At 47.3% G+C, this 22377-nt stretch overlaps 1 protein-coding gene across 1 annotated transcript in view; it reads left to right on the top strand.

The window, feature by feature from the left end:
- The window catches only part of LOC142493879 (cytochrome P450 2K1-like), a 38171-nt gene extending 34045 nt beyond the window's left edge, over positions 1-4126 (top strand). The window contains exon 5 of the mRNA XM_075598574.1: positions 2749-4126. Coding sequence (XP_075454689.1) covers positions 2749-2930 — 182 coding nt within the window. The 3' untranslated portion in view covers positions 2931-4126. The remainder of the gene's footprint in view (positions 1-2748) is intronic.
- Positions 4127-22377: the final 18251 nt, after the last annotated feature.

Genomic DNA, 22377 nt, shown 5'->3' with positions numbered 1-22377 from the left:
ATTAAGGCATAGGGTAGAGCCACTTGAACACCTGTACTGCAGATGGTGTCTCGAGGACATGCCTGACTTTAAAGTGAGCTGCTCAATGGCCCCTCAGGGCAGGAGGATCTCGCAATAGGATAATACAAGCACAATCCAAAATAATAAACACAGAGGGAAGCTGCTTGTATAATAGCGTGGATCAATATCCATACAAGGCTAAATTCAAATGAAAAGCTTCCCGCGTGTGCAGTAGGTAGGTGGCCGAAACAGCACGTACCTGTTGGTTACAGAATCAAGTGCAGTTGCCGCCATAGATAGATAGATACCACTGATACATTCCCTGATAGAAGTGAGGGTGTGCCTATATTGGTATTTGCCACTTTTTGAAACACTCCTATATGTTTTTAAACATTTTGCACATGGTGTTTCTTTACAAGACACCATCTGCAGTACAGGTGTTCAAGTGGCTCTACCCTATGCCTTAATCATGCCATTAATCTCACACCTTACCTGAGTATCTGTCATACCAGTCTGCACTTATCTCCTGAAGTGTGGGCTATATATGTCACTACCTCAGACCTGGCAAGTGAATCAGTCTGGGGTCTCCCTTTAAGAATTGATACCTTGCCTTGACAGTATTATTGAGGTTATCTAGCTACTATTACACCATTATTCATGGGTAGATAATATACAGGTCTTACCTACCGCATACTATGCCAAAGTGTGCTAATGTACACACTTTTTTAAGTTTGTCAATTTAGTGCGTTATATTATACGCCCTGATACATCCACATTGAGACAACCTTTCTAGTGGGATCTCTACGGCTCCTTCCCTATATCTTTAGGTAGCTAAAATTATAGCGATAGATCCCGAGTATCTACTGCACCGACACACTTTATTCGAGCAAATACCCAGTATGTACCTGGCAGAAACCTGGAATACGCCGCTCCTCACCTCTGACAAGCCCCGTTGTGTTTGCCTTCCCAGCCTGGGTTCATGCCTGGCTGACGGGCGGCTGATCTGTTAAATGATAATGATTAGGATTTAATAGGCTGCAATGCTTCGCGTGTCTACCAGATGGCATAAATTCATGAATTGTAATGCAGTATATATATATATACTGTGCAGTATTGCAGCCAGCGGGAATAAAATGCTTCAATCCCAGCTTAGAAAATACCTCAATGCACTCGGGCAGAAAACAGTCACAAACCTCAATACACCCGGGTATACCCGAATTCGTGGGACTAGCCAAGCTCGAATAAAGTGTGTCGCCAGTGTATTAGGGATCTCCTTACTCACTATCTACCCACCTAGCCATAGGTGGGTTACCAATGATACAGTCACGTGCTGTTGAATCACACTATTTAATCTTATTTTAATACCCTTTTTTTTATTCATTGTTATTAATAAAGTATTTTAACATTACAATTATACATTTTGTTGTGACAGAGTGCTTGAAGACTGGGTTCCTTTTTCTTCTGTATACATAAAAGTCTGGACGCCATGGCTGACGCAGACAGATATCCCCGGGGTAGATGTCTCTGCAATATTACAATGATAGTTTCGAGTGTGTTCTCCTTTGATAATGCAGGATCCGTGACCAAATAGAGACGGACAGGTAGGTCCCACGAGACAGTCACCCCAGATAGGGTTGTAGATAGGAAGAAGGGAATAAGGTGAAGAGTACTATGAGAAACGGAAGAAACACCAGGAACCTCAGAAGAACTCGCAAACGAGAACGCCACATCTACTGCTGCCCTCCCATACACCCTCCCTTCCTCCCTCCCTCCAACCCCCTTCCCCCCCCTGTTCATTGTCCGGTATGTCTAGTTCATTTTGTTTGTTGTTCGTTGTTCGTACGTAGCCCCCAGTTGATGTCATGTAGGTGTTTAGTGTTGTTGGAAAGTGAAATGGTTAAAATTTGACACAGAACAATGGTTTGTGGCATAATGTATGCATGTTAAAAACCAATAAAATCAAAGTTGAAAAAAAAAAAAAAGGTTGGACATCTTTTTAGAAAGGAAAGGTAAACAGGGATATACCAAATAAGTAAACATGAGAATGATGTTGATCGAGGGAGTAATCCGATGGCCAATTCTTGGTGTCAAGAAGGACTTTATTTTTCCCTTATGAGATATCATTGGATGATATTTCACTGAGGTTTTTTGTTTGCCTTCCTCTGGATCAATATACACTAAGTATAGATATAGGATAACGTATCTGTTGTCTAAATTTAGCATAGGTTGGACTTGATGGATTTTTTCAACCTCATTGTAACAGGGTAAATAAAAGCCACCAGTTATATGCCTGGAAAACCTATGTCTAGTCTGTAGTGCAGCACTGACTAGGTTAACTTCAGCTGGGAACCTCAGGACAATTAGTTGGATCCAAGCTGCCTAATCAAGGTGTGTTAAAACCCAGGCTTTAGACACATGGAGCCTGGCTGTTGAGGAGAGAGGAGTAAGCTGCTAAAGAGATTACTGAAACAAGGTCTGAGTAGCATAGTAGTTGAATTGTGAACTGTCTGTCCCCTGCATAGAAAAAGGGTAGCTACCTTATATATATACTGTCTGCTAAAGAGAAACTGTTTTGTTTGATTTGCTGAAGAAAAAGCCATTTTCTTTTGTTTGCTGATGAAAAGCTGGAAGAGTTAAACACATACTGTATCAAGCTCTCATTCTTATTTACCATAATGACTGCCTAATACGTTTAAAATGCATTGCTTTATTGGATTAATAAGCACTGCTGTGTGTTTTGTTTTGCAGGTCCTAGAGTTTGTGCTGGGGAGACTCTTGCAAGAATGGAGGTTTTCATCGTTTTCACAACTCTGCTGCAGAAATTCACATTCCGCCCACCGTCTGGTGTCACTGATGTGAATATAAACGCAGAAATTGGACTTTCAACCACACCATTACCACATATGATCTGCGCCATACCCCGTTTTTAGGAGACAAAAATGGGGTAGATCATCAAGTCTGTTAAATACTTACCAATACGTTTACTTCAGTTAATATATCGCTAAGTGCTAACAGGGATTTTCAAAGCTCGATAACAATATGTTAAGAGCTCTTTTCAGTCATAATGAGCCCCTCCCTGCATTATTATAATGGACGTTCGAGCTAATGATCTTCAAAAGAGGTGTTCCCTACAACAAAGAATATCCTCAGAGCTCTGTTACAGTTAACACAGGGATTTAATGTAAGGTAATTGCAAAAGGTTGTGTTACTTACATCCAGACCCTGAAATACTGTTGAGGCCAACTTCATTGCTGAATTTGCCCATCTTGTCCTGCGGCTGTTTTCGGGCTGGCGCCGAACTTGGCCGCGCGCCGCCCATCTTCCCCGCTTCTTCCCCTCCCCCTTCCCTTCTCCTCGCGACCCCCTGGCTGTTCCGCTCCGCTCCATGCGCTGGATTTCTCGCATACCCCCTTACCTTCAGCCTCTTTCGGGGATGCCTGGCGTCTTCGGGATGCCTGGCGCATCTGACCGGCGCCCGGCTGTCACGCGGCACGCTGCGTAAAAAAAAAATAGCCACGTCTGCCCCCACATCGTGGTGGCGGCCGCTGAAGACTCAGCTCGGCCACCACTGTAGGTATTTTACAGGGTCTGGATAAGTAAGACTACTGTTAAGTATGATTTAACTATCATATTGTTATTTACCAGCTTCTTTTCCTCCCCTCTCTTCTTTTTTTTTTTTTTTACTTTAAATAACTTTTTAGTTACTTGATAGACGTAACCCCAATCTGTGGGTAAGACCTGTTTACCACCATATTATTTGAAGCTATTGAAAAGAAGTGGTAACTTGACATGTCCTTAGGCGTATGCTAATGTGATAACTAACAACCATTGTTTCTGTATGTACAGTATTTAGCTTTGAGGATAGCCTTTAAACCCAGGGAAATTAATAGACGTTACCTATTTAGATAACGTCAAGTTAGTGGCCCAGATTTAATGAACTTCTGTGTATATACCCAAATGAACACATAAACAAAAACGATATAACTATTTAAGAATGTCAAACTATTTCTTTATTTCTGAGTGCATTAATAAACTGGAATGACCAAATAATATTTATCTACTATTAATCAAGTACTGATCATGGTGTGTTTTGCTGTGATTTAAAAATAAAAAATGATGAACTATATCTATATTTGATTATTTCTTGTTATAATACAGTATGGTACTACAAAACACTGAGGGTTATTTATCAAGGCCAATCCTACCCTAAAATTGACAGTAGGAGGTATTTTGAATATGTACAAATGTAATGAGCATTTTTTCCTAATTTTACCTTCATAATATTAGCAGGGAGTGGTTATACAAATCAATAAGAAGAGTTTCTATTACATTTTACATCTGGGTCATCAAATGTCTGCTTTTATTCCATGTGAAAAAAACACCACCAGGTATATTGGGGTTTAAATATCTATTGCTAACAGATATGTGACAAGAAAAAAATGAAGCAAAGTTGGGTGAGCATTTGTACATCTTCAAGAAGCCATGGTCATAGACCCCAATGAGATTATTTTTTTTATACTGTACCATGTAAATAATAGCTGAGTAATACATTATAAATAGCTTCAAATGTTTTGTTTAATTCTTACTCTTTCATTAAATATATTATTGTACATAGATTAATATCAACTGTTGGATATCTGTGGTCTGTAACAAGTGGACACTGTAGCTTACAACACAGCTTACAATTATTAGTTGTAGCAGCATGAAGCACAGCAACTTGCTGTAGACTGATACTGACTAACTGCATACTGTACATACAAACATTCCTGATTTGAACAGGAGATTAGTCCATATTGGTTTTTATCAAAACTAAAAGGGCTGAAGGATCCAGTTCAAATCACCCACTGCTCTCACTTTCAAACTTAATATTTTAACAAGAAAAAATATGGGAATTAATGTGCAGTTCATGCTGCCGTTTAAAAAAAAAATCCCATTCAATATGTGCATCATTACAATCTCACACTGAAAAGTGATTAGCTAAGCTGCAGATCGAACTGTTCTCCTGTAATCAATTGCCTGCTCTGGGCAATTTAATTAAGTTCTTGCACAGCATTTCGGGCCATGTAGTCCTGGAATATGATTGACTGGGCAGTTACAAGAAACAATTTGTTCACTGCTAAAGTTTCCTATGTTAGAAACATTACAAATGTCTTTAAAACATTTTTTTTTAAATGCTACAGAACTGATTTATTTTTTTTAAAAAACCACACAAATGTAGGGAATTGCTTGTACTGCTACTTTAAACCTGGGACCTTAGAGGGGCGTGCCTGGGAGTCACGATGCAGCCAAACAAAGACAAATAAAAAAGTCTTGTGTCTTGTACTGTAGCTCCAGTTAGAACCACATAATCTGGACTCATCCAGCTGCTAAATGCTATAATGTGCTTATTAAAGGTCTGATACCTTCGCTGGGAGACACACCCCATTCTGCAGGTAATATCTTGGAGGAACCTCACAGAACCAGGCAGTGTTAGTCATGTAAACAAGGCCTGCCAGGTACTCACATGGGGTCTGCTGGTGAATGGAGGCTGCTGTGATGCGGTGCTTCGACTTTGGGTTCATAAGGAGGGTTATTCATGTGAGGAAAGAGGCAGGGCTGCAGGACTTTAAGCAATACATGTACAACCTACACAGGCCCCACCAAGACTTACAAATAGGTGAAAGTGCCTGACCGAGCAGTCGTGATGTGGGTCCATCTGGCTGGTGCTCAGTTGCAGAGAACGGGGTAAGGCTCTCCATTACCATGTTTCTACCCCTTAACACTCCAGCATATAACTAGAGCATGAGGTCTGAGCAGGGCCAGGAGAGGGCTCTTCAGGGTGCTAAAACTTTGAACACTGCATCAAATCAGTGCCAAGTCAGTATCTAGCTACGTAGGTAGAGCTGCTCTCAATCACCATTGTGCAAGAAAGTGTTGCCCCTTTACTATTCTTAAGTTTTTAAGTAACTGAAGCTCTTAAACTTCTATTTCTTCTCTCAACAAAAATACATTCACTGGACCACTGCTTATACAGGAGGTGCCAGCAAAGACTTCATCCCTCCCAAAAAAGAAATCGCCCACACTGATCACAAAAGTTATTGTATCATATGATGAAAGGGTGAAACTGGGGTCTTAACAGGCTGGATGGCCATCTCTTATGATAATCAACTGGTTACATTAATAATACAAGTGCAAACCTTACCCCACAGGAGATTGTCCATCATCATGCCACACAAAAATAGAAAAAAAATGCTCACTCAGAATTTCTTATGGAGGTATCTCGCATGCAGGGGGTTTCAGAGCTGAAATTAATGGGTTCAGCTCCTTGCTTCAAACCTGTAATAAAATAAATAAATAAATATATATATATATATATATATATATATATATATATATATATATATATATATATAAAGAGTGTGTGAACAGTGCCTATAGGGTAAATCACGGGTGCCACCCCAGTCCAAGCCATAATGAATGCAAGATTGTGAGTTTGAATTTGTCCGTTCGATTTTATTAAAAATGTTCACTTTGGTATCACACGAGGATACGAGGATCAGGCGCTTATCATAAATATATATATATTATAACTGTATGCTCATTTGCATGTCTTAGGCAGTCTCAACCACGCCTTTCACCATTATCACCCAGCACACAGCACTTCCACTACAGCAAGGGATTCTGGGAAATGACATGCAAATGCTACTTTTTGCTTCAAAACCATTTTAAACATGGTTCCCTATAGGCTTAAACTTGCTGCATGGTCACTGCTTAAAGCACAGCCAGGGTTAAGATGCATTGCCAGTAAAGCCACCCATACATTTAAAAAAAAATATATATATATATATATATATATATATATAATATATATATATATATATATATGTAACCCTTGTTCCCCCCCCCCCCCCCAGACACAGATGCTATCTCTAGGGTGTGTGAGGGCTGGCTACACGTGTATGAGTGGTGCATACCTGCCGGTAACAGGAGGGCCTGAGCTTCCCGCGATGTTGTGGGGGAGACAGGACCAGGCTTCTGGGGTAGTTGCCTCATTCTTTTAGTGGTGGTGCAGCACCTCCATCCTCTATACCTTCCCAGGGTATGGGGTAGGACCCGTATAGAAGAAGTGACCCCTGGTCCCAGGGTGGATGCTCCAGAATCACACAACAGTCTCTCTTAAGATCAGCAGTGTCTCTCTTTATTGTACATAGCAGCCTTGCAGCAGACAGACGCAACAACAAAAGCAGTAGTAGCAGCACACCGCAGTAATCCCAAGGTACACAGCCTTTCACCCCTCCTCTCCTTTCCTCCATATGGTACTCCACAGGATGGTCTATGCGAGGCCTCAATACCCCAGTGCCCACCTCAGAGGGTCCCCTCTGGGCGGGGGTAGATCATCCCCCATCACCCCCTCATCAGGGTGAGGGGCATTGGCTCCACCGGAGCTCTGCTCACTCGCTGACTATCATATGCCAGAGTCCTCTTAGTATCTCTCCTGCTCCCAGGAGAGAGCTCGACCTATTCCTCTCTCTTCCAACTCCCAGGACACACTTTCAGAAGTAGACTAACTGTCACTTACAGGAATGGGTTGCTAAATAGTCTCAGCCCCACCCCCATGATGTCAGCAGGACCTCCCCTCTGTCTCATGCCTTCCACAGTCAGGGGCCTGCATCTATCACTCAGGGCAGGGCTTGAAGTGGGGAAAACCCATGATTACTACTGGTGCCTGCCCTTAACAGGACTTACCACAGAAGGAGGAAGATATGTATAGCATGTGCTGTTTACAGGGGGCTACACTCTCCCTCTGGTGGAATCCAATGGTCCCTACTTGGACCTAGCTCTAGCAGCACCATCCTGCGGCAAACAACCTTGGAAACAAACACACGTCATGCAGTTGGATAGACATAACATATGCTCTATGAGGTACTAATAACACACGGTTACTCTCAACATGGAGAACCTAGTAATAATGGCTCGGATCCGGATTCCTGCCATTGTGATCCGTAACGGTCACAAAGAAGGATTGGACCGACCCATGCTCCGGTCGATAGATTATGCTGTGCATGTATATACAACGTCCTATGCTCCATATCCTAACCAACTCGCTTATACGGTCCTCGTTATGATACCCAGCTTTACCAAACTTGGTCCGAAGGTACTCCTGCACGGCTTCTCGGAGCCAACTGTCTCTGCTCTCCTCTATTTCCCTCATGATGGGCATAGGCATATAGGGGTATTCATATCCATGTGACTGCCTATACCTAGCCACTATGGCGCTGTCGGCTCGGCTCAACTTAGTGAGCTTACGGTGACCCACCCTGCTTGGCAGTACCCAAAACTCTGGTTCTACAAGAGCAACCTCATCGTACAATATACTGGGGCCTTTGGGCTGAATGAGTTTCTGTTCTATCTCCCGATACCTATGATCTATCTCATCCTCTACCTCCTGGGGAGTAAAAGCACCTGCCGCCCACCAATGATCCACTATGTTGTTCTTAATGAGCAGGAACCGCGTACGGTCCATACCTGTGTGGTACCCAGTGAACAGGGGTGCCCACCATTTATCACGATGCTCGTACTCTGTGGAATGACTAGTGTGCTCTACCTCTGACTCCGCTTGTGATGAGACACCGGACGTCCCCGCCTCTGTAGAGCGCGAGCAATCTCTCCTCCTTTTGGCATTTATGTACCTGGTAGGGTTCATCTTGGAAACCCCCGTACTGACTGACCCAGCCTCTGCTGGAGTGTGGGAATGTCACAGTAGCTTGTGACAGGCTGTAATTTACACCAAAACTATATATAAATATATATATACCTGGGTTTGAACTGGGACGAGACTTGGATATAACAAATTGTATTTATTCCTTAGGATAGGTGAACACAACAGATATGTACAAATAACAGCAAAATATAGACACTTACTTAAAGATTAGGACAGAAGGCCATCAGGATACAGACTGGCCACTTCTCCCATATTTCAGTTGACATCACAGCAATACATGCAGGACAAATGCATGAAGACATTTGCATGAAGAACATTTGCATGAAGAACATGAAGAACAATGGGTAAAAGGTGGTTCTGACTTATATATCATTTTAAACCCCTCTTTCCCAGATACGGCGCCGTGCCGTCTAGCAAAAGTCCCTTTGAAGCTTTTGAAGCTCATTTTGGACTTCAAGCTTGTGGTAGCCCCCCCATCAATAAACCCTTTGAAGCAGGGAGGACATTTGTCATGTTCACTCCTGCAGGAAACCTTGGTGTGTAAGTGTGAGTTACCACGTTTACAGAAAACATCCTCTTCCCTGCTCATTATCATAACAGGGGGGGTTGCAGTCTTTCAGAACTCAACCAAAATGTCATATTTACTGCAAATCATTGCCTAACTCCCGTTCCGTAATACATACAAGCAGGTGAGATATATTAATACATTCCGTCACACCTGACGCTCGCAGAGAGACCAAACATTACAGGGTAATATGAAAATTAATAGAGATATTAATATCTGGCATTTCTTAGCGGTTAAATACACAGTGTTTAGACTCAAAAAGATATGCTAAATCCCACGGATACAAATATGTAATTCTTATCATTTTCAGCCAAGGACATCTCATAATATTCTTATATTTAGAAGGACACCCATTCAGATATCCTGCTTGGGATTTACCGCCCTGGCACCATCAATAAAACCTTTTGAAGCAGGCTCAGGTGGATGACCGCTGCTCTCCGCCGCTGTTGCTGATGCAGCCCGTCCAGGTTCTCCAGGAGACGTCCCGAGGAGGGTTGTCGCCCCGGCTGGGCGGGAGCCATCAGAGGATGCCGCTAACTGGGTCATCTTTTCCGCAGCTCGTGAGCGTTGGCCCTGAGGGGCTTCTTCGCCTGACCGTGCACGGTCAGGGCACTGTGCATTAATGTGGCCCATTTGTTGGCAGTGCCACAGCAGCTGCCGGTGCTTCTCCGCCACCGGTGGACTAACCCCAGCAAGGGGCAACGGAGTCAAGAGCGGAGTTGCCTGAGCGCCGGGCTCCTTCCAGAGCTTCTCCGCCGCCGGTGGACTAACCCCAGCAAGGGGCAACGGAGTCCAGAGCGGAGTTACTGGAGCGCCGGGCTCTGGGAGGGGATAAGCGGGTCGGATCATTGCCAGCTTCAGCTGCTCGAGCCGCTCTGCCGGGGACATCTCTCCCTGCGCAAACATCAGGGCCAGCAATTCTGGATAAAATGGACTGGCCGCTGCAACGGCCAATATCTCTCCTGGTGCAAGACTTCCATGGTCTCCGAGACTACCCGCTCCCTCCACAAGTCTCTGCCGATCCGGAGCTGGGTCCCTTCCCTGCTCTCCGGGCGGTGTGATGGTTACAGCAGCTGCAGCTGTGGATCTTTGCTCAGCCTGCCGGGTTTCATGCTCACCGATTGCTGTCTCTCTCTCAGCCTTGCTGGCTGCTGGTCCCCACGCCGACTTGATGCACTCCTCCGGTCTCAGTGCCCAGCTCCAGTCAGACGGATGGCCGGCACTTTGGTTCTGGAGGCAATGCTTCTCTAAAGTAGGGGAACAGTGAGGAGGTGCCATATCTTGTGTTATATGTTGTACACTGTGTGTTCAATATCTTTAGTCCCAGGAACTTGCAATTACCATCAAGTTCCCACTGGATCAAAGTACCCCGCAGAATACTGTAATCCAGGTCCAGTTCAGTCCCGCCAGCTGCCACCAGTTAATTACAAGCTTGTCACGGTAGCTTGTGACAGGCTGTAATTTACACCAAAACTATATATAAATATATATAAACCTGGGTTTGAACTGGGACGAGACTTAGATATAACAAATTGTATTTATTCCTTAGGATAGGTGAACACAACAGATATGTACAAATAACAGCAAAATATAGACACTTACTTAAAGATTAGGACAGAAGGCCATCAGGATACAGACTGGCCACTTCTCCCATATTTCAGTTGACATCACAGCAATACATGCAGGACACATGCATGAAGACATTTGCATGAAGAACATTTGCATGAAGAACATGAAGAACAATGGGTAAAAGGTGGTTCTGACTTATATATCATTTTAACCCCCTCTTTCCCAGATACGGCGCCGTGCCGTCTAGCAAAAGTCCCTTTGAAGCTTTTGAAGCTCATTTTGGACTTCAAGCTTGGGGTAGCGCCCCCATCAATAAACCCTTTGAAGCAGGGAGGACATTTGTCATGTTCACTCCTGCAGGAAACCTTGGTGTGTAAGTGTGAGTTACCACGTTTACAGAAAACATCCTCTTCCCTGCTCATTATCATAACATGGGGGGGGGGGTGCAGTCTTTCAGAACTCAACCAAAATTTCATATTTACTGCAAATCATTGCCTAACTCCCGTTCTGTAATACATACAAGCGGGTGAGATATATTAATACATTCCGTCACACCTGACGCTCGCAGAGAGACCAAACATTACAGGGTAATATGAAAATTAAAAGAGATATTAATATCTGGCATTTCTTAGCGGTTAAATACACAGTGTTTAGACTCAAAAAGATATGCTAAATCCCACGGATACAAATATGTAATTCTTAACATTTTCAGCCAAGGACATCTCATAATGTTCTTATATTTAATAAGGACACCCATTCAGATATCCTGCTTGGGTGGATACCACCCTGGCCCCATCAATAAAACCTTTTGAAGCAGGCTTTTGGCTTCCATTGTAAGTGTGAATTGTTACACTTTAACTATTCCTTGTGCCTGCCTCCCGCATAAACAATTAGGTAATTACCCCTTGATCAGGGCTTATGTAAATTCTAGCAAGATGTCCTATCTAGCATACAGAGGTAACCCAGCTTTAAGGTGTCAAGACCATTTGGTTCCTCATGCACTACAAAAGGGCAGGCATTCTGCCTGTACATTAGCATTAGCACACCATTAGCATTCTGCCTGTACATTTCAAAAACTGCCCCAGAAAGGCACTTTATCAAAAATATATGTTCCCCTTATGACAAAGTTATATTTTTAATATGTGTGTACTTGGGGGGTTCCCCAGAGGCTGCACCCCCAGATTCAGGGAGCTGGCGCACTCCGTTCCCAAATTACCAGTTTTCAGGGAACCGTTTATTCAGCACTGCATATAATATTAACCCCTTAAGTCCCAGTGGGTGTGTTAGGCAGACACTGATTAAACCAGAAACAATAAAACATGGGGGAACAGGGGAATAAGCATTTTCATGTTATAACAAGGGTTAAATCACATTTCTGGGCCTCAGCCCAGTTAACCCCTTGTCTCCCTGGCGAGGTTAAAGGGTGGCCAAATGGGGGGGTAACCCCGTTATTCCCAGGCCAAACCCTCACGATCGTCACAGGGACCCTCGGGCTCTCCCTCTAGCTGTAGGAGAAAACGGCACAAGGTTAGGCACAGGTATCACACTGTCATATGGTATTTCCCCATCAGCCCCCTCATCGCTCAATTCCCAGTCCCGCAAGTCTCTGGAGTATTTGGGATATTTGCTCAGTTTATCCCCACTATGTCCCAGTGACAACACTCGTGACGGGGCAGGGGCAATGGAGCTAGAGATTGGGGCAGGGGCAATGTTCAAGTCAGTGTCCAGCAAGCGGATAATACCACGACCAAGGGACGCTTTCCTGGGCACTTTCTCCGCCATACTTCGCGCCTCTCTCAATGGGCCTTTGCTCTTCAGGGTGGCCATTGCAGTGGCCATGGCTACTCTCCGTGAGGAGAACAGCGCTCCGGGGCCTCTCTTTCCGTCGGGCCCGGAAGTGACGTCATCACCGGTGCCCGCAGAATCTCCATGCGCTCCGTGATCACGCACCGGAAGTGCATCGAGGACCGGCATGGGCGTTGGCAGAGCATCCGGTGTCTCCTTACTGCTCCGCTGCTTTTTGGTTATCTGGGTGTCCTCCTCGATCGTCTCTGATGCCATCTCCGCCGCACTGGCAGTCACCATGGCCGTGGGACTTCTACGGGCCTCCGGCCGCACCAGCGCTCGCCGTCGGAAGGTGTCCGGACACGACTGCTTCTCTTTGTCACCGCTGGGGTGGTTCGCCGGTAGGCGCATCGCCACCGATGGTATGCCAACCTCTTCCTCCGAGGAGATCACGATCGGATCCTCTTCAAGGGAGTCACCGGGTTCTTCTGCGATACAACCAGTGGGTATGGGTACGAAACGGTCTCACTCCGGTACCTCTACAGCGGTCGCGCTCTTCTCCGTCGACAGCTCGCTCGGTTCTGTAGCGGGCTGGGCCTTGGTTCTCCCCGTTTGGTTGCAACGGGGAACCAGGGCAGTCTTGCCTTTACTTTCCGCCACCTCCGTTAATGTTCCCGGAGAGGCACCCCTCGGGGTCTCGATTAGAGGCCATGGCTCGTTAGACCACAGGTAGAACGTGCCGCATTGAGGGCATCGTGCCTTGGTGCTTGGAACCGCTCCAGGTATCCCGCAGTGTACACACAAACACCGTAGGTATTCGTGCTCCGCCTTCTCCACTACCAGTAGGCCTCCCGGTAGCTGGTAGATTGTGGTGCTCATCTCAGACATTGTTAGCTCAGGGGTGGAACAGTTCAGTGTTTCAGCTCCTTGCTCCTCGAATGCCAGACAGAAGTGAAGCTCTTCGCTCTCGCTTCCTGTCCCTCCCTTTTCTGGGGAAGGCTCTCCTGATTGGCTCTCCTTGTGCCCCCTCCCTCTGGTGGAATCCAGAGGCGGGGCCCTTCTTCTTTCAGTGTGACGCGACCTGGTTTGTTGACCAGTCACAGCACAGGTGGGTGGGCTTTCTGCTTTCACGCCGCTCCGCTCCTCTGCAGGGAATATGGGTTTGGCACCAAATCCCTGCACATTTCCTCGTACAGTCTTTTTGCCCGATTCACGTGCTCGCTCCAGGAGTGGTGGGAAACGCAATTTTAGGTCGGCTGCTATCTGCTGGGCCATGGATGGCGCTTTTGTCGTCATTTTTAGTTCTTCTTCTTTGCTCCTCGGAGCACATGTGGAGACGGCCGCCATCTTCGATGCGCCCACTACATGTAATTGTACACTACTCTCAGTGTCTAAGGTGTAACTCGAACCTAGACACTGACTGTACCCACTGACACTTTCTGCTTCTTTCTGCATGCTCAATCTGGTACCCAATAATATGAGGTGGCATTCCCCAGGCTAGGCAGAACTCCTTCTTGTGCACTGAACTCGATGACTATTCCGGCAAGTGCTCTGTGGGTGTGTTTTATGTGGGTGCTAGCTAGTGTACCTGGCATCTCCCTAGGTACGGGCATCCCTCTTTTGGCCACTCATAGTGCGGGTCCTGGGCCATGCTCCCTGGACACGTTAGCAGGCTGACCCCCCGAGTTGCCTCACACTATCTGCCTTAAGGGACTAGGCTAGCTATAGCTATGCACCCAGCTTAAGGCGCCCAGGGCGTACTGTGTGGGAGCGGAGGTCCACGCTCCCCTGACTTCCCCCGGTATGCAATTGCGCCCTACTTCCTTCAGCACTTGACCGGAGAGTGCACATCACTCTTTCTGCTCTGCCTTGCTGTAAGCCTGGCCTGTTCTGGATCTCAGCAGCTCGCCTCCAAATGTAACCCTTGTTTCCCCCCCCCCCCCAGACACAGATGCTTTCTCTAGGGTGTGTGAGGGCTGGCTACACGTGTATGAGTGGTGCATACCTGCCGGTAACAGGAGGGCCTGAGCTTCCCGCGATGTTGTGGGGGAGACAGGACCAGGCTTCTGGGGTAGTTGCCTCATTCTTTTAGTTGTGGTGCAGCGCCTCCATCCTCTATACCTTCCCAGGGTATGGGGTAGGACCCGTATAGAAGAAGTGACCCCTGGTCCCAGGGTAGATGCTCCAGAATCACACAACAGTCTCTCTTATGATCAGCAGTGTCTCTCTTTATTGTACACAGCAGCCTTGCAGCTGACAGCCGCAACAACAACAGCAGTAGTAGCAGAACACAGCAGTAATCCCAAGGTACACAGCCTTTCACCCCTCCTCTCCTATCCTCCAGATGGTACTCCACAGGATGGTCTGTGCGGGGCCTCAATACCCCAGTGCCCACCTCAGAGGGTCCCCTCTGGGCGGGGGTAGATCATCCCCCATCACCCCCTCATCAGGGTTAGGGGCATTGGTTCCACCGGAGCTCTGCTCACTCGCTGACTATAATATGCCAGATATGCAAGATCATATGCCTCTTAGTGTCTCTCCTGCTCCCAGGAGAGAGCTTGACCTACAGTATTCCTCTCTCTTCCAACTCCCAGGATAGACTTTCAGAAGTAGACTAACTGTCACATACAGAAATGGGCTGCTAAATAGTCTCAGCCTCACCCCCATGATGTCAGCAGGACCGCCCCTCTGTCTCATGCCTTCCACAGAGTCAGGGGCCTGCATCTATCACTCAGGGCAGGGGAAGGGGGGAAAACCCATGATTACTACTGGTGCTTTTCCTTAACAGGACTTACCACAATAGGAGGAAGATATGTATAGCCTGTGCTGTTTACAGCTAAATGATATATATATCTATATAAATATAAATATATATATATATATATTTATATATATGCAAATACAACTGTATGCTCATCTGCATGTCTTAGGCAGGTCTGCAACCCCACCTTTCACCATTATCACCCAGCATACAGCACTTCCACTGCAACAAGGGATTCTGGGAAATGACATGCAAATGAGCACACAGTGCCACTTTTTGCCTCAAAAACCATTTTTAACATGGTTCCCTATAGGCTTAAGCTTGCTTTATGGTCACAGCTTTGAGCACAGCCAGGGTTAAGGTGCATGCCCCGAAAACCACCTGTGACCATGCAGCAAGCTTAAGCCTACAATGTACTATGTTCCTCATCTGTACTGTTACTCCTGATGAAGTCTCTTTTGAGACGAAACGCGTAGAGAGTGTTTGGTGGAGGTGTATTGTTCCATTTTTAATAATTATTCACTCACAAGCCAGCTATAGCATTTGTTGTTTCTTTGGAAACATTTATCTCAGCCGTCCACTGAATACACGTATGTGAACTTGTTCCGGCTATATCCACTGACGTCACTGAGTTCTCGCGATACCTGGAGCTGAGAACTCACTGTGTGACGCCGGATTGAGAGGAAGGTGGCGTCCCTCGTGTTCTCCGGGCTGCGGAGGCGTCCATAGAGGCTGCTGCAGTGAATCTACACCGGACACTGAAGTCATCTGGTACCGGGTTCCTGTGTCGGGATGGCTGAGTTATACTCAAAATTGCTTTTTATTAAGCTATGTTTGTGAGTGTGCATTTTAAATCCTTTACTCCATAAATATTGTTCTACCTTTTTACGCTATGAGTGCGCCTGTTTTTTCTGTGTTTCTATAGCGATATATATATATATATATATAGATATATATATATATATATATATATATATATATATATATATATATATATATATATATATATATATATGAACCCATATTGCTGCTTTAAAAAAAAAATTACTACTCATTGACAGCTGGAGGCATCTACTCTCATCATCATCATCATCTTTTTTAAGTTAAATACTGGCCTCCACTTAAGTGGGCATCACAATTCTTTACAGTCAGTTTGGGAACAACTACAATTAAATACAATTATTTTGTTAGACAAGAGACAGACATTAAAAAAAACATATATATAGTGATAAATGTTTGCATTAAATGAACATAAGTTATACACATTCAATTCAGTTTATCGATATTTCATGGACAGTCAGAGATATGATTATTGGCATAAGCAGTGCTGAAAGTAGGCTGGTCAGGTCCGCACTACCGGTAAAACAATATGTGCCGGTATTGCATACCAATATGAATTATTGGGAATGTAAAACTAAAGTGAACTAACCTGTCTCTCTCCATGCCTATCTTCCTGACTCTCTCTTCATACATCTCCCTGTTGTCACTATGCCTCCCTTCCTCTCTCTTCATCTCCGTGCTGTTTACGTGCCTTCCTGCCTCTCTCTCCATCTTCCTGGTATCTCCATTCCTCCCTTTCTCCATATCAATCTCCTTGCTATCTCTGTGCCTCCATGCCCCTCTCTATATCTCCCTGCTGTCTCCATGCTTTCCGGCCTCTCCCTCGGTCTCCCTGCTCTTCGTGCTTCCCTGCCTCTCTCTCCATCCCCCTGCTGTCTCTGTGTTTCCTTATCTCCCTGCATCTCCGTGTATCTCTCGAACAGAATATGGTTTGGTCAGTGACGTAAATGCCTTAATATGGATATGTTCATATATGGATATGTTCATATTAGGGAAGCCTACCTCACTGATCAGAGCCGTCTCTGTGGGGAGATGCAGTACGTGGAAGCTGAAAGACAGTAGGGAAACAGAGGGCGGCACAGAAATCACACAGTGAGATGCAGATAGCATTGAGAGAGACAGGTTAGTCAGAAGCAGCGCTGTCAACAGCAGATAAGAGCTTGTCCTGGGCCAGGCGGCTGTGGCAGGCCATCCTGTTGGAGAAGGTCAGGCCCAACTTCTCCTTCTGGCTGCCGGGCTTCTGTCACAGGGCCCCAGTTTTCCCAAGTTGCTGCAGGCCTCTCTATGGCCTCCCCTCTCCCAAAGGTGTGTGCCAGAAGCTGGGTCCAACTTTAGCAAGGTAAGTGTTTGTGTACTATCGTTGTTTGTATTGTGTGTGGAGGGGGTATTATTGTGAGGGGGTATTGTGTGAATTGGGGGGGCATATTATATTGTGTGTATTGTGAGGGGGGGTAGTGTACTGTGGGATTGTGGGGGAGTATTATATTGTGTTTTGTTGGGGGGTATAATATTATGTGTATGTAACGGGTTTCCCCCTACCCAATCTCACATTGGCCCGGGTACTTTAATAACCAACCCCCATTACGTGTGTGTTTGGTGGTGCACCTGTAGGCAACAGAACTCCTGAGTCTCCCGCTTGATGTTAGTAGGGGATATCCAACAGAACAGGTAGCTGAGGTAGTGGGTGCGAGTTCAACTTACATCATGTGCAGCGCCTCCACCTCATCAGGGTCTATGCTTCCGCAGGGAGATGGTCCTGGTGAGGAACTCCTTCTTGGTGGTGCCATCCACTGTGGAGTAATTTCACACTCACACAGTGGGGGTATCGTTAACAAGGTCATCTTTATTGTAGACGTTGATGTAGCAGACTGCCCCATGCCGCTGCCGGCTCTAGCCGCACATCTCTCCGTGCTGTCCCTTCGCCAGGTACGCCCTCCCAAATTGGAGTGGGATCCCCTCTTCTCCTAGGGAGATCCTCTCTGTGCCAGGTCCCTGGACACAGAGTGTCTTAGACAGGCTGATTGGTCAACCTGGACCGCTAGTTACGTCACTAGGGTCACAATGTGTTTCTACAATCCCTTATGCAGGACAATACAACTTCCTAACAGCTTTCCACTGCTGCTAGAACACACACATAACTAACTGTGTTGTGCCTTATATACTTCAGGAGGCAGGCGCATCCCTGATGTCACTATCCAGGGACCCAGAGCATACAGCCACTCCCCTCCATACATAGGGCACATCACCATTGGATGAGGGAAAACCTCCATAACTACTGCTGGCATACCTGTTCTTACCAGGACTTACTGCCAACAGAGAGGAAAGCAATATACCATTATATGCATGGCTATATACTCCCCCTGGTGAATCCCCACTGTCCCGGCTGGGTCCTAAATTTGGTGTACCTTGCTCCAGGAAACACTGAAAAAGAACACACAAACTTAACGTTTAAACATTATCACTTTACATAATAATGACGGAACATACGCTCACTGACCAGCAGTAAGCAGCAAATGAAAAGGCAGACCAATAGTAGACGGACCTAATAGTAGTGTCGAGGGTCTGGTTTCTTCACCTCCCGCCCGCTGCATCATGGACAGTTACACTAAACTCTCGGGGCAATCCTCGCTCATTGCAATACACCACCTTGTGCATATACACGCTGCGCCCTATCTTCCAGACCCGCATGAGTTGGGAGACCCTCTGCTCAGCCTGAACTCCCTTAATGGCTCCTCCCTTATTAATGATAAAGTATTCGATATCATTACGAAGCCACCTTTCTCTATTGTCCTCTATTTCCCTCATCAGAGGTTCAGGGACATATGGGTATTCCAGCCGTGTGACCTTTTATATTTAGCTGCAATAGCCCGTTCAGCTCGGCAGGCCCGGGTCAACTTAGTTTGCCCAGCCTTTCCCGGCAACACCCATGACTGGGGCTCATCTGACTCCACCGGATCATCTAACCCTTCAGATCCCTTTGGGATAATAAGACCTACTTGTATTCGGTCCCACCGTACTCGTAGCTCCTTGAGATAGGCCTCATCGTCAAAATCCCCAGGAGCCCACCAATGGTCAACCAACCCATCCCTCTCTAGAATGAAACGGGTGCAGTCTATCCAAGCGACATATCCCTCATATAAGGGTGCCCACCACCTAGTTTCCCGTACCTCCTCTGAGTTAGGTTCTAGGGGCTCCTCCTCATCATCAGGCCCGCCCGAGGATACCCCTGAAGTACCCTCAGATCGCGCAACCCTTTCCTTGCGCTGCGACCAGTGTCCGCCCTCAATGCTCAGCGCACTATAGCTTTCACTAATTATCGACCCTCGTCGAGAAATCCTCCCTCCACCCTCCGATCCATCATCTGAAGCTCCCCAGTCCAGGCTTCCAGTCCGTTCTGTGGTAGGACCCCGGGAATCCCCTGACACACCCAAACTAGAAGTAGACCCGAAGGAACAAGTGACAGGGACAGGGGATTGAACTAGGGCCTTGGGGCTAACTTTGGGGATGAACAGGGTTGGGGGACGGGACTGGACGGTAGGTTTCAGCAGGGTCACGGCCTGCTCCTCCGCAACAACTGACTCACGTTCGCCACAATGTTCGCTCTGTCCTTCGGTAGTGGGTCCTCTCGTTCTCCGACTCGAGCGCCCACTCCGTCGGCTGTCCGTAGAGGATCGACTCCCACTGCTCGACCGTAGAGGCACAATCGCCTCCCACTCGACACCGCTCAGGTCGTCCGGAACTGCCTCTGGATCCGCAAGTGCTGCGACGCCATCTTGGGTTGGGTCCCCAAGCGAGACCTCTTCCTCCACGAGGATATCCGGCAACGCCCTTCTGCTGTGCGGTCCAGCTTGACCCTGGTTCCGCTCTTCGCTCACCTCCACCACCGGGATCTGCGGTGAGCACGGGGTTAACCTACTGCTCCACAGGGTCGGGGTGGATCGACCTCCTTCCGACCCACTAGTCACCACGGCAGTGGGACTCCAGCGATCGGGTTGTCGCGGCACTGGAGACACTCGACTCCGTGTCTCCACACCACGAGGAATAGCATCTCGCCACGGAATACCAGTAGTATGGTACTCCTCTAACAAGTACTGTGCGTCTGCCAGCCTGGCACACTCCTCGTCCGAGGACTCTAATTTACAGTTCGGTCGGGGTATTCCAGTAGGGGACCGTCTATGGGCTCCTTTCCGGTCACCTCTCCGATGACTGGGCTTCTCCTGCTTGAGAAGTCGGCTTGACTCCGGCTCCGCGGGACCTGCACTTGCATTCCACAGTGCACCCGGAATATCCGCTGCCAACGTCGGGGTAGGATTTCTCATCCCCCCAGCTTGTACCGGCACAAAGGTGGTCATGGGCCACATATATTGCAGTCCACAATGAGGGCATCGAGCCTCACTGCCCACAGCTCCGCCAGGCAGTCTGCACTGCATGCAGAGACAGACCACTGTCTCCACACCCTCTACTCGGATAATCAGGAAGCCTCCTGGAGCCAAATAGGGATGGGTAGAGATCAAGGGACTCTGTTCCATTTTCTCCGTTTGCTCAGCCATGGTCACCAACGGAAGCACTCGTCCGAGCGGTCTGTATTGATCAATGGCTCTTCGCAACTGAAGTGCAGAGGAGGGTTGCGCTGTTCTTCCCCCCACTTCCTCCATCGACATCCGGTGGAACTTTAGACCACTCCCCCTGGTTGAAACTAGGGGGAAGTCTCACCGCTTTGTAGGCTGACCCAGCACAGGGGCAGAGTGAGTCATAGTCCATGAGGGCGCGGCTCCAGCTTTCGCGCCAAACTCCCCAACTGGGTGGAGTCTCCTCGTTGCCGCCAATCCCGGCCAACAATTTGCAAATCGCAGAGTTGCAAGACTTTCTGCAGCTGGCCCACGCGGTGTCCCGGGAATGTGGGAACCGCCATTTTGGTAAGCACTGTCCTTCTTTGTATTTGAGGTAGCGTCTGGCTGATTGTTAATTGGTGTGTAACAAAGTCCATTTCGTTCCTCCCATCTCGCAAGGCTATCGTCCTCACTATTCTCAGGGGTATCATCCCGAGAACATAGGCATGACAAACACGGGGCAGCCACGGCTTTCACGCCATTCCATAACAAACACACAAGAGTCTCTCCTGTAGCTTGTTCTCCTTCCTCGTCCCGGCATCCTGGACCTTCTGCTCTTTGCAGATCCTCCATTCCGACGGTCGCTTCTTGCTCACGGTATACTGGATTACTGTACATGGAGCTCCGCTCTGCGGGGCAGCTACCACATCCGTACAATAAACATGCCTTGTGCACCACCTCGTGTACCTAACATACGTCTAACTCGTTTTTGCACTACCTCAGGCTAGGCTCACTCTCTCAGTGTCTACTGTATCTCCTTCCTCCCAGTCTGTGCTCCCTTCGGTAAGTGATCTGGAATGGCTAGAGTACTCTGGGGCTCCCATGCAGTACTTGGGCGTCTACCTCTCTTAGTCAGCCTAGTGCAGACCCTCTCCAGGACACCTGACATAGTTAACAAGCTCTCCCTTCTGGCGTCATACCCCTAGCACGACCTCAAGGTGACTCGGACAGCTATAGCCCCTCTCCAGACCCACTAACTCCTCTTAGGTTCCCAGGGTATTCCTGCGGTTCCATCCCAACGCAGCACAAAGTGGCAGCATACACTTTCCCTGTTTCCTAGCGTGTGCCTAGCAAAAGCCTGTCCTGTTGAACAGATATATATCTCAGCAGCGCCTCCAATTGTAACGGGGTTCCCCCCCCCCCAATCTCACATTGGCCCGGGTACTTTAATAACCAACCCCCATTACGTGTGTGTTTGGTGGTGCACCTGTAGGCAACAGAACTCCTGAGTCTCCCGCTTGATGTTAGTAGGGGATATCCAACAGAACAGGTAGCTGAGGTAGTGGGTGTGAGTTCAACTTACATCATGTGCAGCGTCTCCACCTCATCAGGGTCTATGCTTCCGCAGGGAGATGGTCTTGGTGAGGAACTCCTTCTTGGTGGTGCCATCCACTGTGGAGTAATTTCACACTCACACAGTGGGGGTATCGTTAACAAGGTCATCTTTATTGTAGACGGTGATGTAGCAGACTGCCCCATGCAGCTGCCGGCTCTAGCCGCACATCTCTCCGTGCTGTCCCTTCGCCAGGTACGCCCTCCCAAATTG

This window comes from Ascaphus truei, chromosome 4, assembly GCF_040206685.1.
Source record: "Ascaphus truei isolate aAscTru1 chromosome 4, aAscTru1.hap1, whole genome shotgun sequence".
Classification (NCBI taxonomy): Eukaryota; Metazoa; Chordata; class Amphibia; order Anura; family Ascaphidae; genus Ascaphus; species Ascaphus truei.
Note: the sequence above shows the minus strand (reverse complement) of the source record. Positions and strands in the feature narration are given on the sequence as shown.